At 35.8% G+C, this 15,308-nt stretch overlaps 1 protein-coding gene across 1 annotated transcript in view; it reads left to right on the forward strand.

Annotated features, from left to right (window-relative positions):
- Positions 1-15,308, forward strand: part of LOC150102982 (aconitate hydratase, mitochondrial-like) — a 451,613-nt gene that overhangs the window by 119,764 nt on the left and 316,541 nt on the right. Inside the window, exon 8 of the mRNA XM_090398314.1 lies at positions 4,785-4,854. Coding sequence (XP_090254440.1) covers positions 4,785-4,854 — 70 coding nt within the window. The remainder of the gene's footprint in view (positions 1-4,784; positions 4,855-15,308) is intronic.

Consider the following 15,308-nt stretch of genomic DNA (forward strand, 5'->3'; position numbering starts at 1 on the left):
TATTAGCTTTGCTCTTTTCTCCAATTTTCCTAAAACATCTCTATGTCTAGTAATCATTTCCTACTCTGCTGTTTAGATCTCTAACAAGGACCAACTTTTCCTATTTCATTGTATCAGCTGCCTTCTTCAACGCCTCACAAAATTCCTCCACTCCGTTTCTTTCTTGATAGAATCTTCTGTGGGACCATAACCCCAAAAAAATCTCATTGTTCAGTTCCCCATTCTGATATTTGCCATCCATACTTGCCTGCCATTCAAGAAAATTATTCTCATATTTAGTATTGAATACTATAGCTACTCCCTCTTTTCCCTGATTGTTATTACCTGGATATAACATTTTGTATTTGTTGCATATAAAGATCTCGCCTGTTTTTGTCTTTGTTTTAGTCACACCCATTATGTCAACCTGGTAGTTATCCAATTCTTTTGGTAGTTACATTGATGCTTCTTATGATGCTTCTTCCTCTAATGCTTCTTACCAATCTTGAGCTCTGCTGATATTGAGTCAGACTGTTTTGTTCCAGTAGCTGACTTTGCATTGTTGGCTCTGGTTCTCTGGTTCATGCGATGCCCCGGGCTGCATGAAATTCTGTTATGTTGTATCATCAGTTTACATTGTGGTTTAACCCAATAAGAATACAGTTTGGTCTGCTACATTCCAATCCATTCCAGGGTATACCACTAGAAGGTGAGGATTGGGCATTAGGTGAGAAGTCCTGGTCGAGTCTCTGCATTCCTTAAAAGGCCATGTGGAGGTCTTCTCACAGTTATACAGCTTTGAACCTTAGGCACCCTCCAGTGCGACACCTTGCATTTATTAATATTAAAACTACAATCCTACTCCTTTGTCCAAGCGAAAAGTCTATTCAGATCTTTCGTTAAAGCAGTAAAAAATAAGACTGCTATTGAAAATAAAAGTACAGCAGAAATTCTGAAAATGGAATACCCTTAACTAAAATTTATGAATTTATCAGCCTAATATGCAAAAAAAAAACAAAAAAACTCACTAGATGGGAATATAGCCACATGGTCTGCTTTTTTTTTTTTAAAAAAAAAAGATCCAGTGATTACCAGTAACAGCATTAGAGACTTGATATGGCTTCTGCTAGGGAATGTTAATAACTGATATCATGTTTTTACATTCTGGCAGTTGTTAGGAAAACATGATGAATTTGATAAAGAATTGTATTTGTCTAGTATTTGTGGACTGAAGTATATGTCACTATACATTGAAACACTAGAGGATGCAGTTAGGGTGTTTACAATATCACAGAAGTATATATTTTAATATGATACAACTATATAACCGCCACACCCTCTGCTAGGTGTATTTCCTACAGGAATATTCTTTGGTCAATTTTTGAAATAAAATCTGGACTTGCCCAAGGAGACTCACACCGAGTCTGTTCATCAAAGCAGAATGAAAATGAATGTGAAGAATACTGTTACCATATGCTTTTCCTTTGGGACTCATTAGGATGCCTAGGAGTCTTGTCTTACATGAGGAAAACGCTAAATATATATGTATTTCATGTACTCACCAACACCAATCCAACTTGGTGTTATTGGTAATAGTTCAGTTGTGGTAGCCCTGAAATAGGATTTGAATAAACTAAACAGATAGGCAAATGAATGGGAGTATCGGTTTAATGCAGCAAATGTGAGGTCTTGAGGTTTGGGACACTTCATACTCTCTTGGAGGAGTTGTACTGGAGGAAGTAGGGGAGATAAGAGATCTGGGGTTGATGATTGATAGAAAACTGAAATTCAGGGGACATATTGCAGAGGTGGTGAAGGTAACACAGAGGATTTCTGCAATACTGAGAAGGACGTTGACGTGCAGAGATAAAAGAGTTATCATTCCGTTGTATAAGACCCTGATCAGACCACACTTAGACTATTGTTCTCAAATTTGGTCCTCAAGGGGATAAATTAACTCTGGAAAGGATACAGAGCAGATAACAAAGATGGTTTCAGGACTGTACAAAGTTAAGAGGATTGGCTGAGGGAATGTGGACTGCAGAGTTTGGTAGATAGAAGGAGAGGTGATATGATTTAAACTGTTGAGAGGTGGTTACAGAATTGACACTGGGGAGTTCTTTCGCTTGTTGAACAGTGGGAAGGCGTGATGACAAGGGGCATCCCTAGTAGTTACAAAAGGAAGCTGTGGTCAAGGAGTGGTATGATAGACTTTGTTTCCTAGGAAGGATCTCCTGTGATGAGTCTTTTGACTCCATGGAGACCTGAATAATAATAATAAATGTATCTTGAGAAGTGAAAATTGAGAAAGCTAATCATAAATATTTTGCAATCTTACAGCTTCTAAAATCCAAATTATTATCAAGAAAATCGAAAGAAAAATTATCTTTAAGTTACACTCCCTAATCAAAAATATCTGGATATGGCTATATACAAATATAAAAAGCCTTGCAATCTTCATAGACAAACATTAACAATACAATGGGCCATATTGAATAGCTGAGTAATTTTCATCATGTCACTGTTATAAGATGCCACCTTTGCAACATCAGTTAGGGAAATTTCTGCCTTTATCAACTGTAAGTGATGTTATTGTGAAGTGGAAATGCCTGACAGCAACAACACGGTTGCAACAAATGTAGACCACATAAAATCACAGAACAGGACTCCCAAGTGCTTGGTGCAAAAAAAATGCAATTTCTTGGTTGAAACACTCTCTCTACAGAGTTCCATAATGTTGGTTCAAGCAAATAGTACCACAACTTTTTTTTTTTGAGAGCCAAAGAACATTGGTTTCCATGGCCATGCTGCACATGAGCCAGGCATCAGGTGGAGTGGTATAAAGCTTGCTGCCATTGTATCTGGAACACTGAAATTGCATTCTCTGGAGTGGTGAATCGCTTTTCTCTCAGACTAATGGCTGAGTCTGGGTTGGCAGATGTCAGGAGAATACTGCCTTCCCAAGTGTGTTGTGTTAACTGTGAAATTTGATAGAGGAGGCATCATGGTTTGGGGCTGTTTTTCATGTCATACTAAACAATTCTGTGCTTCCATCTTTTTGACAACAGTTTGGTGAAGGCCCTTCCTTGACTGGCCTGCATAGAACTCTCATCTCAATCCCATTTTGAACCCTTTGAATTGGATGAATTGGAATGCTAATTGTGAGCTAGGCTGAATCACCCAACGTTAGTGACTGATCTCACTAATGCTCTGGAAAAATGGATTGAATTACTGCAGCAGTGTACCCAAACTCGGTGGAAAGCTTTCCCAGAAGATTGAAAGTAGTTATTAGCAGAGGGTGAAACTACTCCATTTTAATGCCTTTCGTATAAGAGAGTTGAGATGAGCAGGCATCTGGATATTTTCATAGGTGTGAAACCTATAGCTATGAAACATGATTAACAACAAAGGGAGATTATGAAAAACTTGAAGGATTTTTGGACCATTTTACAATCAAAATAATGGACTGTATGAACATAGACTTAATAAAAACTGTTTCAGGGGCCCAACATTCTCTCATTTATGAGTAATTGGAGAATTGAGTTGTTTGGCAGGCATATGTCCAGTTAATGAAACAAGTGCTTACAAATAAAATTGACAAGAAAAGACAGGAGGACTGTCCACTCCCCTGAGCACTATGGATAGGTATTGTAATTAAAGACCTATGGCAGCTGGATAAATACTTTTACTTCAGACAGTCTGTAATAGAGACACCTGGTGAGGGCAGCATTAGACATAAATGGGCCATTAAGCTGTTGAAGGAGTATTTGACTTTCTAAAGAAAGAAAGACCATTATAAGTTGGATTATAGTTACCAACTAGAACTTTTATTAGGCCTTTCTTTAGCAGGTTTCCAAGCTAATTGATCTTTAGCATAGGCAGAAAGGTTGCCCTCTTAGAAACTCTGATTTTTAACCCTGTTATAGTTTTGGCCTGAGGGCTTTGGAAATATAGATAAGTGCTCAGATGGCAGCACTTATCTGTTGTATTTCCCTTGAACACCTTGATCCAGTGATAGCTGATGAGTGGAGACTGGCTGCCCACAGATCATCAGAACATTTAGACTAAAAGAGCTGTTCTTCACCCTTTTGAGAAGGAAAAGTATCAGAAAGTTTTTTTTTTTTTTTCACTGATCTCCAAAAATTAAGGCTAACAGAGTTCCGCCTTTCCCTTTTGATTAAGTGATTTTAGCTTGGCTGATATCTAAAAAAAAGAATAAATAAAAATAAAAAATCAGCTATTTATTACTGTTACTGTGCGACCACAGATGCGAGAGCCATTGCCACTTTTGCGCATGGCAGAAGGCGAATCCATTCCGATAATAGGGTAATCGATGTGTTTTGTGGGATGAGTGTTTATTATTATACTATGGAAAATTTGCTTTTCTTTTATGAAAATTCTAGTTTTTAAAGTGGTAACTACTTTGCTTGTACAACAGTTGGAAAATTTTACGTATAAAGTACGTGATTTTGCGTTTTGGTGACAGATTCATACATCGCCTTATTCCTTTCTTCCCTTCAACATGAATTGACTCTTCTTGGCAATTTGCTAGTGATGGCTCTCAGTTCTGTGGTCCTACAGTATATGGGTGATGAAGTGACTTTTATGAAAATGCCTGTTGAAAGTGTGTAAACCCTAACACATTAGTAATATGTGTAGGCTGTCGGTGAAATAATCTGTAACACCTGTCTTTTAAATTGTTTCAAATGTAAGCAAATTTTATAGCAGCATTTGGGAAGTGGTAGCATGCATTTTAAAACTTAATATAAATATTTATATACTTATTTTGTCTCTGGGAATTTCAGATTATTTTGGAGAACTATTCATTTCCTGGTGTTCTGTTAATTGGAACTGATAGTCACACTCCCAATGGTGGTATGTATGACACCTAATTTTCTTTCTTGTAGTTTGTAGATGCTTGAGAAGCTTAGTATTTCTTAATTTTAAAAAATTCACAGTAGCTATCATTTAAAGAAACTGATTATGGAAATCAGTATCACTTTGTATTGTTCAAAACTAACCATAACTCATTAATAACCCAATCAGACATATAATATTCTGTTGTAGAATGAGCTGAGCTTTAGTTTCAGCTCATCCGGCAACAGACAAATCTATTTATAGAAGAGTAAATGGCTTACAGAAGGGAAGCCTGCATCCACTGTATAAAAGTCTTTTACACTGGTCGCGTTTTAATATTTGTTATTGAAAGTTGATGCCGAGAGAGAGAGAGAGAGAGAGAGAGAGAGGTAATGCGGATAGCATGCATTGGAAAATTATCACAATGAGTGCAGAATGAATAATTATTATAGGTGACTCCTAGGTGTGTGGAAGGGGAAAGGAGGAGGGGGGAAAAGGACATAAAGGGTAAATAGTTATTTGCAGCTTGTGATAGGTAGCTGCCTAAAACACTATATGATTGAAAGAACTGATGATTTAAAGTTTTCGACATGAGAATTTCTTTATAACCTTACTATAATATGGTAATCACATTGTCTCTGATTAAGGAGAGTGATCATGTAGTCTTTCCCTGGGAAGTGACTAATTGAAACTACACAGTGATTATGAAAAACTCTGGATGTAAGAAATTGTCTTGCTGATTTTAAATTTAATTGCAACATTTCTAAGAAATGAGCATCTTTTATATCTCTGATTTGATCTAAGTAATCCATTATATGAATAATAAATAGTCAGGTTTTAACTTGTAGACATTTTTTATTAAAACTAGATGTATTTCCTTGACATGTTTCACTGTCTACATGGCTGACAGCACCTTCATTAGGTTGTTTAACATAAGTAAAAAAAAAAAGAAAATGGCAAAAAAACGTTTCCCAACAGCCTCTATTTCTATAAATTGAAAAGACTGGAATGATAGTTTAATCATGTATATCATTAGGCATATGTTACGTGCAGTTTCTACATTGTTGGGTAAACTATGTATGGGATTGCTGGCATATGAGAGGTCTTGACCATATTAATTAATCATTTCCAAATTTAAGCAACTGTACAGCACAGTCCAGAAAAATGAACAAAAACTACTTTCTGACTTCTAATAAATTTGTATTAAATTTTTCAGACTATTATCTTACTAATATAGAAACTTCAATTCTACACAAAGATTTTAATTATGCTACCATTACTCCAAGATGCATTCCAAAAGTAGACATCATGGCTAGTGTTGAAAAAACTACTAAATTTCTGTCATCACATGAATTATCCACAAGATTACCTAGTGCATCGGTTTTATTAAACAGTCGCCCACCAAAAAATAATATCGCGGCTTTAGAAAAAGACACTTTAAGTAGTTTATGTAATAATGATGAAATCATTATACTTAAAGCAAACAAAGGGAATTCAATGATCATTTTAAACAGTGTGAACTATGACACCAAGATTGCCTTCATTTTATCTGATTTTTCCATGTATTCTGAAATGGACCATGCCCCACTTGGTTGTCACATAAAAACTAACAATATGATTTCCAGTACTTCTGAATTTACAGATGATCCTAATAACTGAAATCTAGACACCTACTCACTCAAATTATATGGCATATCTAAAGTTCATAAGACAGACATCCCTGCCTCCCCTGTCCAATAATGATGGCAGAAGCTCTCCAACATATCCTCTCTCTAAGCACTTAACTTCCTCAAACCTCATATCTGACATACCAATGGTCTGGTAATGGGTTTACCTTTATTGCATCTGATCACCAACTTATACATAGAAAAATATAAGGAAGTAGCTATACCACTGGCCATCTAAAAGCACGTGCCTGGTGGAGATATGTCAATGGCATCTTTATCATTGTGAGTACATGGAAAACATACCAACAAAGACTTTTAAAGAAATCAAATTCATGTTACATAGTAAAAAAGGAAGAAAAATAACCATTCCTAGACATCCTTATCAACAAAAACATTGCTAGACAATTATCATTAGAAGTCTACAGAAAGTATCTACAGGCAAACTTGTTCTATCACCTTCAAAAATTATGTAGAATCAAAACCTTAAAAAATATACTAAAAATGATGACATTAAAAGAAAAGAACTTCAAATCCTCTTCAGTCAGTTCCTTCAAAATGGCTATCAAAAAAGTTTTTGAGTAGCCATTTTGGAGGAACTGATTAAAGAGGATTTGAAATTCTTTTCTTTTCATTCCATCATTTTTTAGTATATTTAAAACTATTTTTTAAGGTTTCGACTTTTGAGTTGCCAAAATAAAAAAAATTAATTTTTTGATGAACCATCTCATGATAATCAAGAAATCAATTACAAAAGAACAGTATCCATGCTTGGCAGTACATCAAGAATAATAGCCCAAATATTAATTGGTCAACATCAGAACGGCCTTCAGACAAGTTAACACCTTACAAAGCTTCTTACATTCGACTACAAACAAAGCTCGATTTTATAAACATCATGGAATATACAAGATTCCATGTTCTTGTGGAGAGATGTGTGCAGGTCAAACTGGGAGAAGTTTTGAAATTCATAACAAAAGAGAAGAAAAAACTGGATTTGCATTACATATCCTCATAGAACGTCACACAGTAAATTGGCAAGCATTCTCTATGCCTCTTTTAGAAGAAAATTACCTCAATAGATTGTTCAAGGAATCTTCAGATGCCATTCACTCAAAATGCACACATAATAGAAACCAAGGAATTGATCCTGGGGTGCTTTGACCCTTAAGCATATAACTGAGAGGAGACCTCCACATAGTCTTTAAAGGAATGTGGAGTACCAACCGGGGCTTCTGACCTAATGTCCAATCTACCTTCTCGCGGTGCACCCTGTTAGGTATCTACTTGGATACTGAACGAACGAGGATGAGCTGGCAATTTGGGATTTAGCCGACCAAATTGTATTGTTATTGGTTTAAATCACAATATTAAATGATGGTACAACATGATAGAATTTCATGCTGACTGGGGCATTGCCTGATTAAACAAGGGTCCCTGTTATTTTTGCCAGGGAACCAGGGCAAACTGCAAAAAGTCAGCTACTGGAACAAATCCTAAAACACACCCCAACTCAATATCATCAGAATTGAAGATCGGTACTATCAACATAAGAAGCCTGAATGGCAAAGAAATGGAGCAGGCAATGACAATCAAGGAAAAGGAGTAGCCATAGTATTCAACACTAAATACGAAGATAATCTTCTTGAATGGCAGGCAATTTCAAGTAGAGTGATGTGGGCATATATCAGAATGGAGAACTGGACAAGGAGACTTATTTGTGCCTATGGTCCCACAGAAGGTTCTACTAAGGTAGAAGTGGATGAATTTTTTGAGGCTTTAGAAAAAGCAACTGACACAATGAAAATTGGTCCTTGTTGGGGATCTGAATAGCAGAGTAGGAAATGATTGTGAGACATACAAAAATATTTTGGGAAAATTTGGAGGAAAGAGCAAAGCTAATAATAATGGCAATTATCTGTTGGATTTCTGCTCAGGACATGGACTGGTTATTATTAACAGCATGTTCCAACATAAAAATGTGCACAAATTCACATGGAGAGAAGAGGCAAGGAATAAGAAAAGTCTCATTGACTATGTTATTGTTGATAGTGATGTTTTCTCCCTGGTGCAGGACACCAGAGTGTGCAGAGGATTTGAAATTGGAAGCGATCACTATTTAGTCTTAGGCAGGATAAAATTGAAAAGAAGAACATGTAGGAAAGTTTTAAAACAAATAAAAGTTGAGCAGCTCTCAGATGTGAACTATTGACTAAAATATACAAACATTATTCAAAAAAAATTAAAGAGTTTAAGAACAGGAATCAAACCTTGGAGATTCAGTGGCAAGCCTTGAAGAAAGCCCTGATTGATTCAACTAGAGAGGCATGTGGTGAGGTTTTCTGCAAGGATAGAAAAATCAGAACTCCCTGGTGTGACACATGAAGTTAAAGAGACAGTGAAGGAAAAGAAGAAAGCATATCAAAAGTTCCTGGCAAATAAGTCAGCTTGTGCTCTTAGAAAATACAGAGACATCATCATCATCATCATCAAATTCCTGCCATTTACCCTCAAGGGGTGTACAGGATATGATAGTGATACATGAAAAAAATTACATCATTATTAATTTCCTATCTACAGTTTTCCTCCAAATCAGTCTGTTACTTGTCAAGACTCCAACATTATCAGATCTTATATTTCTATCGTCTAAAGCATTTTGTACCATATCTTGGTCTTCCTCTGGGTCGTTTTGCTGCCAACCTGGCAGAGAACACTTGTTTTGCTAATCTTTCCTTGCCCATTCTGTTTAAGTGACCATACCACCTAACCACCTAAAATTAGCTCTGCTAACTCATTCCTGGATGCTGACAATGTCAAGTTCTTTCCTAATATCCTCGTTTTTAATATGATATTGCCATTGATGCCATCTGTTCATGCCTATAATCTTTCTCAGGACTCTCATATCTGTGGTCTCTAGTCTTTGGTCAAGTGTTTTACTTCTGACCCAGCTCTCAGATCCATAAGTTAAAACAGGTTTAAACACTGTCTTGTACACAGATAATTTAGTGTTCTGACTGATTTCTCTCTTATTCCATATGAATTTATTCAATTGGCTTCCCACCATACCAGCTTTGCTGATTCTGTTGTCTATTTCTATATTTCATTAACCATCTTCATAAAAACCATGCCTAAATAGCTGAAATGTTTTACTTGTTCCACAGGTTCTCCATTCACAACACAGTTGACATTTTCAATGATTCTGCCTATTACAGCTTTAAGTTACAGCCACTGTAAGACTCTTACACCACCGTACTTCAGCATTTCTGGTCGAATATCATCTACTCCTGCTGCCTTTCCACATTTCAAGCCTTTGACGTCTTTTTCTACCTCAAGTATGGATATGTGTATTCCTGACTGCATGCCTGGTCAGTGTTTTTTATCACTGTGCTGTCATCACTGCTTGTTTCATTTAGCAGTTTTTCAAAGTAATTACTCAATACTTCAAGGATATCTTTTTCTACCACTTTCATGTCACCTTTATCATCTCTAACTCCTCTTACAGCACTCTTTCCTCCATTCCTAAGCTTTTCAACAACCTCCAGAATATTTTGCCACCTTCTTGATATTTATTTTCTATATTCTTGCCAAAGTCCTCCCATGACTTTTGTTTAGCTAGTTTTACACAGTGTTTAGCATTCTTGCATTTGTCTCTATATTCTCTAAGAGCACATACTGACTTATTTGACAGGAAATTTTGGTATGCTTTCTTCTTTTCCTTCACTGCCTCTTTAACTTCCTGTGTCCACCAGGGAGTTCTGATTTTTTTATCCTTACAGATAACCTCACCACATGCCTCTCTGGCAGAATCAATCAATGTTTTCTTCAGAGTTTGCCACTGAATCTCCAAGGTTTGATTCCTGTTCTCAAACTCTTTCATTTTTTCTTCAATAATCTTTGTGTATTTTAGCCTACAGTTCACATCTGAGAGCTGCTCAACTTTTATTCGCTTTAAAACTTTCTTACATGTTATTCTTTTCAATATGAAATTCAATTATATCCTGCTCAAGACTAAATAGTGATCACTTCCAATTTCAAATCCTCTGTACACTCTGGTGTCCTGCACCAGGGAGAAAACATCACTATCAACAATAACATAGTCAATGAGACTTTTCTTATTCCTAGCCTCTTCTCTCCATGTGAATTTGTGCACATTTTTATGTTGGAACATGGTGTTAGTAATAACCAGTCCATGTCCTGAGCAGAAATCCAACAGATATTTGCCATTATTATTAGCTTTGCTCTTTTCTCCAAATTTTCCCAAAATATTTTTGTATGTCTCACAATCATTTCCTACTCTGCTATTTAGATCCCCAACAAGGACCAACTTTTCCTTTTTCATTGTGTCAGTTGCTTTTTCTAAAGCCTCAAAAAATTCCTCCACTTCTACCTTAGTAGAACCTTCTGTGGGACCATAGGCACAAATAAGTCTCATTGTCCAGTTCCCTATTCTCATATTTGCCCACATTACTCTACTTGAGACTGACTGCCATTCAAGAAGATTAGCCTCGTATTTTGTGTTGAATACTATGGCTACTCCTTCTTTTCCTTGATTGTAATTGCCTGAATATAACATTTTGTATTTATTGCTCAGAAAGATCTCACCAGTTTTGGTCTTTTTTGTTTCAGTCACCCCTATTATGTCGATCTGATACTTATCTAATTCCTCAGCTAGCTCCATTTCTTTGCCATTCAGGCATCTTACGTTGATAGTACCGATCTTTAACTCTGGTAATGTTGAGTTGGGGTTTATTTTCAGATTTGTTCCAGTAGCTGACTTTTCGCTGTTTGCCCTGGTTCCCTGGCAAAAACAACGGGGGCCTTGTTTAACCGGGCGACGCCCCAGTCGGCATGAAATTTTGTCATGTTGTACCATCATTCTATAATTTGGTTTAACCAATAAGAATACAATTTTGTCGGCTAAATCCCAAATTGCCAGCCCATCCTCGTCCGTTCAGTATCCAAGTAGATACCCAACAGGGTGCACCACAAGAAGGTGAGGATTGGACATTAGGTCAGAAGCCCTGGTCAGTTCTCTGCATTCCTTTAAAGGCTATGTGGAGGTCTCCTCTCAGTTATACAGCTTTGACCCTTAAGCACCCCTGCAAAGTATACATGATATTAAAAAACTATTTTTGGTTGATAAGGGGTGGTGGTTAGAAATACACATTCATAAAAACAAGCAAGGAACTATACTGGATCCAGTTACATAAAATTACCATAAGAAGTGATATATATATATATATATATATATATATATATATATATATATATATATATAGTTTTATGAAAAATTGAATAACTAGAACCGAGATTTAAGTAAAAAGGTTTTAATCATTAAAGGTTCTAGTCATTCAATTTTTCCTAAAACTATGTATGTTAACAGATTTAATGATCATTCTGTCATATATATATATATATATATATATATGTGTGTGTGTGTGTGCACGCGCGTATACACACTCAATAAAATATACATCTTATAATAAATGAAATATACTATTACAGCAAGATATTTTTTGTAATGTGTGGCTGGAAGAGCTTCATGGATTGATTCGCTGGGTTCAGAATTCAAAGAAAGAAATGAAGGTATGCAAACTTTATTGAAAGCGTGCAGGGAATTCACATTCTCACATTTTAGCAATTCTTAAAGGTTGTAAAATCTACAGCAAATCTGTGCTGTGAGAGTGGCAAAAAGAATGCATCATCAGAAAGTACTTAAAGGACTCCATGTAGAATGAATAATGACATTCAATAAGCAATAATTCTAAATGTTCTTTTACAACTGACAGTTAAAATCACAACAGGAAAGTAAAGCTCACTGCGTTAAGTAAACAGCATTACTAAAAGTAAAACTTGCTGATATAAAGTATAGATACTGTGAATTGCTGCATAATCATTATGCGAATTTCGAATAACTGGGAGTTAATTACTTTTTCTCCGGTATAACAATGAAGAAAATATGGAAACAAATGAAAAGAAATTAACTACATTTCATGTACCTCTAATAAATATGTTATACCTATTCTTTTAAAGTCAAAATCATAGAAATAAATACAAGCTATATTGCACATGCGCATAGCACCAACTCTGAAACAACAACTTGATTGGCCTTCAGAACTTTGAAAAGTGGGGCAGAAATATTAGGTACCATCGGATTAGAGAGATGTGCACAGCTTCGAATTCTTCGAATAATCTCATAATAGCTAGGGCAACAGTTCAAACCGAAACTAGCCTTCAGTAGACCAATACAGTTTCGATACAAATCACCTATTTTTGCAGTGGATTCCTGAGTTTTTTTTTTTTTTTTTAATCTGGTTCCCACTCACAAAAGGTTGTTAATAAATAAACCTATAGTTACTTAAATATAAAGAGCCAATAGGCTTCATTTCGGCGATATAAACATTATTCAAATTAAGGGGCTATACCGTTTGGTATCTATTTGGTCTAGCTACTCACTGATGAAGCCTCAAAAAAGGCTGAAACCAGTCTGGGTAATACAGAGACAAATGTAAGAAAGCTAAACACTGTGTAAAACTAGCTAAACAAAAGTCATGGGAGGACTTTGGCAAGAACATAGAAAATAAATATCAAGAAGGTGGTTAGATATTCTGGAGGTTGTTGAAGAAGCTCAGAAATGGAGGAAAGAGTGCTGTAAAAGGAATTAGAGATAATAAAAGTGATATGAAAATGGGATAAAAAGATATCCTTGAAGTATGGAGTAATTACTTCGAAAAATTGCTAAATGAAACAAGCAGTGATGACAGCACAGTGATAAAAAAAAAAAAAAAAAAAAAAAAAACACTGACCATGCAATCAGGAATACATATCCATGCTTGAAATAGAAAAAAATCATTAGATGTCTAAAATGTGCAAAGGCAGCTGGAGTATATGTTATTAAACCAGAAATTCTCAAGTATGGAGGTATAAAAGTTTTACAGTGTGTACACTGCATAGTTCAGAGGGCCTGGACAGAAGGACGAATTCTAGATGATTGGAGTAGAGCTCTCATAGTCAGTGGCGCACCCAGGGAGGAGGCAAGGTGCTCCCCCCCCCCAAAAAAAAGGAAATGGAAATAAATACTAGAAAAGTTTTCAAAATCCTTTTCCTAATTAAAATTGATTTTTTTAAATTTATGTTGTGTCTTCTATTTCTATACTATTTGTCATGTATTGGTGATCAGTGCAGATGCTGAATCATAGGTCATATGCAATGCGTAGTGTGTTTTTGTAAATCGTCTACTCAATCCCCCCCCCCCCCAAGATTAAATTTTGAGTGCTCGGGCCCCCTCTCCAAGATTAAATCCTGAGGTGTGCCACTGCTCATAGTACCCATATATAAAAAGGGAAATAAAACTGATTGTGAGAATTAGAGGTATTTCTCTACTGAGGTGTTCCTGGTAAGATTTATGCAAGTATACTTGAGAAACAGTTGAGAAGAATTGTGAAAGAGAAGCTTGGTGAGGAACAAGCTGGATTCAGGCCAAATAGTGGCTGTCAGGATCAGATATTCACTTTACGACAAATAGTTGAAAAGTCATAGGAATATAACACAGATCTGTATTTAAGTTTTGTAGATCTGGAAAAGGCATATGACAAGGTGCCAAGAGAGAGAAGCTATTCAAAGTGCTACATTTGTATGGTGTCAGTGGATCATTATATCAAGCAATACTTAGTCTTTATTTGAGTTGTAAGTCAGCAGTTAGAATTGAAGGAAGTACAGAAAGATGGTTTAATGTTAAATCTGGTGTCAGACAAGGATGTACATTATCCCCTCTGGTATTTATTATCTATATGGATTACATTATGAAGGAAAGTGGTATTACACCTGATATTGGAGATGTTCATGTCAGCTCCTTGCTTTATTGCAGATGATATTATACTTCTAAATAAATCTGCTACAAGTCTGCAAGATTCCCTGACTAAATCGAATAACTGTTGTGATAGATATGGTATGAAGGTCAGCAATAACAAGATAATGAAAATAGGGAGAAGCATTGTGAATGTAGAACCTATAGAACAAGTAAAACATTTCAGCTACTTAGGCACGATTTTTAGTGAAGATGGTAAATTAAATATGGAAATAGACAACAGAATCAACAAATCTGGTATGGTAGGAAGTCAACTGAATAAATTTATATGGAATAAGAGAGAAATCTGAAAGCACACCCCAACCCAACATCACCAGAGTTAAAGATCGGTACTATCAAAATAAGAGCCTGAATGGAAAAGAAATGCAGCTGGCTGAGGAATTAGATAAGTACCAGATCGACATAATAGGGGGATGACGGAAACAAAAAAGACAAAAACAAAGGTGAGATGTTTCTGAGCAGTAAATACAAAATGTTATATTCAGGCAATAACAATCAAGGAAAAGAAGGAGTAGCCATAGTATTCAACATTAAATACGAGGCTAATCTTCTTGAATGGCAGGCAGTCTCAAGTAGAGTTTCTTAATCAAGATGTCTAAAAAATGCAGTTGGTTGTTGTTTTTCACTTCCAGAGTGAATTTTATCTTGTTATCTATTGAGTTGATTTTATTCACAAACGAATTTAGGTTTTCTAAGCTGTCTTGCCATATAATGAAGATATCGTCAACATATCTCCACCATGTAGATATTATCTATTTACAGAAAGCCCACAGATACTGGAAGATATCTTCATTATACTTCAAACCATCACAAGACACACAAACTGAGCATTATCCACATGTTGAAATATAGGGCCAGAAAGTTTATATCAGAAGAGGAGGATACATAGACTGAATTCTCACTAATAGCCAATACATTATCACAAAATGGATATCCTCAAA

This window comes from Typopeltis vanoorti, chromosome 9, assembly GCF_054136105.1.
Source record: "Typopeltis vanoorti isolate ZY-2024b chromosome 9, IOZ_Tvanoo_1.0, whole genome shotgun sequence".
NCBI lineage: Eukaryota > Metazoa > Arthropoda > Arachnida > Uropygi > Thelyphonidae > Typopeltis > Typopeltis vanoorti.